The sequence below is a fragment of the Oncorhynchus nerka genome, linkage group LG6, assembly GCF_034236695.1.
Source record: "Oncorhynchus nerka isolate Pitt River linkage group LG6, Oner_Uvic_2.0, whole genome shotgun sequence".
In the NCBI taxonomy this organism is placed as follows: Eukaryota; Metazoa; Chordata; class Actinopteri; order Salmoniformes; family Salmonidae; genus Oncorhynchus; species Oncorhynchus nerka.
The window spans coordinates 18,358,623-18,361,424 of NC_088401.1; the positions used below are offsets into that span (position 1 = coordinate 18,358,623).

Here is a 2,802-nt window from a genome sequence, read left to right on the forward strand (position 1 = left end):
CCACCATAACCCCTTTAGAGGGATTTATTCCACCCTAACCCCTTTAGAGGGATTTATTCCACCCTAACCCCTTTAGAGGGATCTATTCCACCCTAACCCCTTTAGAGGGATCTATTCCACCCTAACCCCTTTAGAGGGATTTATTCCACCCTAACCCCTTTAGAGGGATTTATTACACCATAATCCCTTTAGTGGCCTACATTGTGTTTGATACATTTCCAGTCTACCTATACATTTTTTTTTTTGTGTTCACACTTTTTGATGAAATCTTGCCAACTTGTGTTTCATGGTTACCATGGTTCCATACTGGTCGCTGGAACTAGAAGGTTTTACAGTTAAGAGTCCTAGTGCTACAAACCTCCAACAGGTGGTGTAGTCTGTTTTTATGACAAATCAACAGCATTCTTACATAAGTATTCATTTTGTCCAGGGTGTTGAAGGCAGTGTGCAGTGCAATGCAGACTGTCTTATATGTGTGTATTTGCACTTGAGAACTCTAGTTCCTCTCACGGTTAATCTCTCGTTAACCCTGAGACAAAAACGTACCAGAAAGTATTCATGGGTATTCATGGTATATCATGAATGTACCAGTTTATTTTGAGTTATTATGGGGTAAGGCAGCTCATCAGGCATTTATGCTATATTTAAGCAATAGGGCATGAGGGGTTGTGGTACATGGCCAATTTACCACGGCTAAGGGCTGTTTTTACTCACGACGCAACGCGGGGGGCCTGGATACAGCCCTTAGCCGTGGTATGTTGGTCATATACCACAAACCCCTGAGGTGCCTTATTGCTATTATAAACTGGTTTACAATGTAATTAGAGCAGAATTTTTTTTTATTTTGTCTGATATACCACAGCTGTCAGCCAATCAGCATTCAGGGCTCAAACCACCCAGTTTATAATCATCAACAATCAATGGGTATACTGTATATAATGTATTGAAATGACCATGGAACAGCTGTGAATATTGCATCTTTGAAGCCACACATTGAACTCATATTGAACATATCTGAAACATGAACACACCTGTAATAAAACATCATAACCACACACCTGTGTTGACTACAAACACACTTCTACCCTATAGACCACCTCACTGTACTGAATTAGAGAGACCAAGAGAATACACAGACGGGTTGTCTGTGGAACTAAATGCCTGCTGCCTCTTGGCTAATGCCACACCTTCTGGTACAATACAGGGCCAATCTACAAGCAGAATCTGGCAGTGGATGTGAAATTAATATCATATTCTGGTTGAAATGTGGTTTTCTTTTTGAAGTCATCAGATACCCATGCATGGTTTAGTCCATTGTGCAGAATTTCAAATCATTTTTGTGGTCTGTAAAAAGACTCTTCTTTCTGGAGAGTTGGAGTGGTGAGTTATTCCAGGGCACTAGATTACTTACAGTAGGGAGAAACCTAAGAGGTACGTGTGATGTACACACACACACAGACACACACCCACACACACACACACACACACAGATAGTGAATGAATCTCAAGTGTCTTTCCTGGATTCCTCAGATCAGCGCATGTGGCTGCATGCTAATGATCTTGTTACCTTCCACTGCAGTGAAGTCTGCTGAGGGTAGAATGGCTCACAATAATGGCTGGAATGGAGTGAATGGAATGATATCAAACAGATGGAAACCATGTGTTTGATGTGTTCGATACCATTCCAATAATTGCTTTCCAGCCATTGCTATGAGCCCACCCTCCCCATTTAAGGTGCCACCAGCCACCTGTGTTTCAGTGAAAGATAATGCTGGATTGTAAGCAGTGTGTGGAAGTAGAGTGGAGCAATCTTACCCGACAGTGTTTAAACAGTTGAATGAAAAGGATTTGATGTAATGACCATAGACTAATATAATCCCAGCCATTGTGTCTATGTTTTGTATCCCTTCCTACAGTCTGTAATTTATTGTGTGGATACAATAAGAGTAGAAAACAGATTTTTTTCCAAAATACATATTTTATTATCTATTTAATAGCTCTTAGCTTAAACAACCCAGTACACCTCAGGAAAACGCATACATACATTTGGACACTTTGAAGAGCCAAAATTAAAAAGGTTTTCTCTGGCTCCAAGTGGACAGAGGATATGAAACAACACAAAAATATTTTGTGGTACTCTGTGAAAACAGATGTTTTCATGTTTATCAGGAATACTGCACTTGCTGTTTATGAAACAGACCAACAACATTGATACATAGAGTTACACACAAACTGATATGAAACTCAAACACCTTCAGAATCAATACAGATATGATGAACTATAATAACCACAGATATTACATGATTTGTATGAATACAGAAATCTCAGGTTAAAAAACTAACCATCCTGAAACAGTGACTCTATGCATATTGAGATATTTAGCTGTTTGTAAAGCATAAATAGGGTAAATAACACACACACACAAATCATCTCCAGGTCATGAAACCCTCTCCACATCATCTCCAGGTCATGAGGTCTTGAGATCAGAGAATTATCTTCAGTTTAGATTTCCTCTCCTGACGCTTGCTATGAACACACATACGTAGACACACAACGTTAGACAAACATACACACAAGTTTTACAACAACTACACACGTGAACACACATACACACACGTGTACTCACAGCAGACAGCGTTGTACCCTCTTGGTCCAGTCTTGAGAGGGGTCGGCACACACAAACTTGTCCCTCCGGGTGTGGAAGCTGCAACAACACAGCACAATGTCAACACATATTACACACACACACACATACACACACACACACACACACACACACACACACACACACACACACACAC

General features: G+C 40.3%; 1 protein-coding gene across 2 annotated transcripts in view; it reads right to left on the bottom strand.

Annotated features, from left to right (window-relative positions):
• Positions 1–1,964: 1,964 nt before the first annotated feature.
• Positions 1,965–2,802, bottom strand: part of LOC115130111 (C-C motif chemokine 20-like) — a 1,916-nt gene continuing 1,078 nt past the window's right edge. For both annotated transcript variants that reach the window (XM_029660889.1, XM_029660890.1), the window contains exons 3-4: positions 2,628–2,705; positions 1,965–2,527 (exon numbers count right to left, since the gene is read on the bottom strand). In XM_029660889.1, the coding sequence (XP_029516749.1) occupies positions 2,485–2,527; positions 2,628–2,705 (121 nt within the window). In that variant the 3' untranslated portion in view covers positions 1,965–2,484. The remainder of the gene's footprint in view (positions 2,528–2,627; positions 2,706–2,802) is intronic.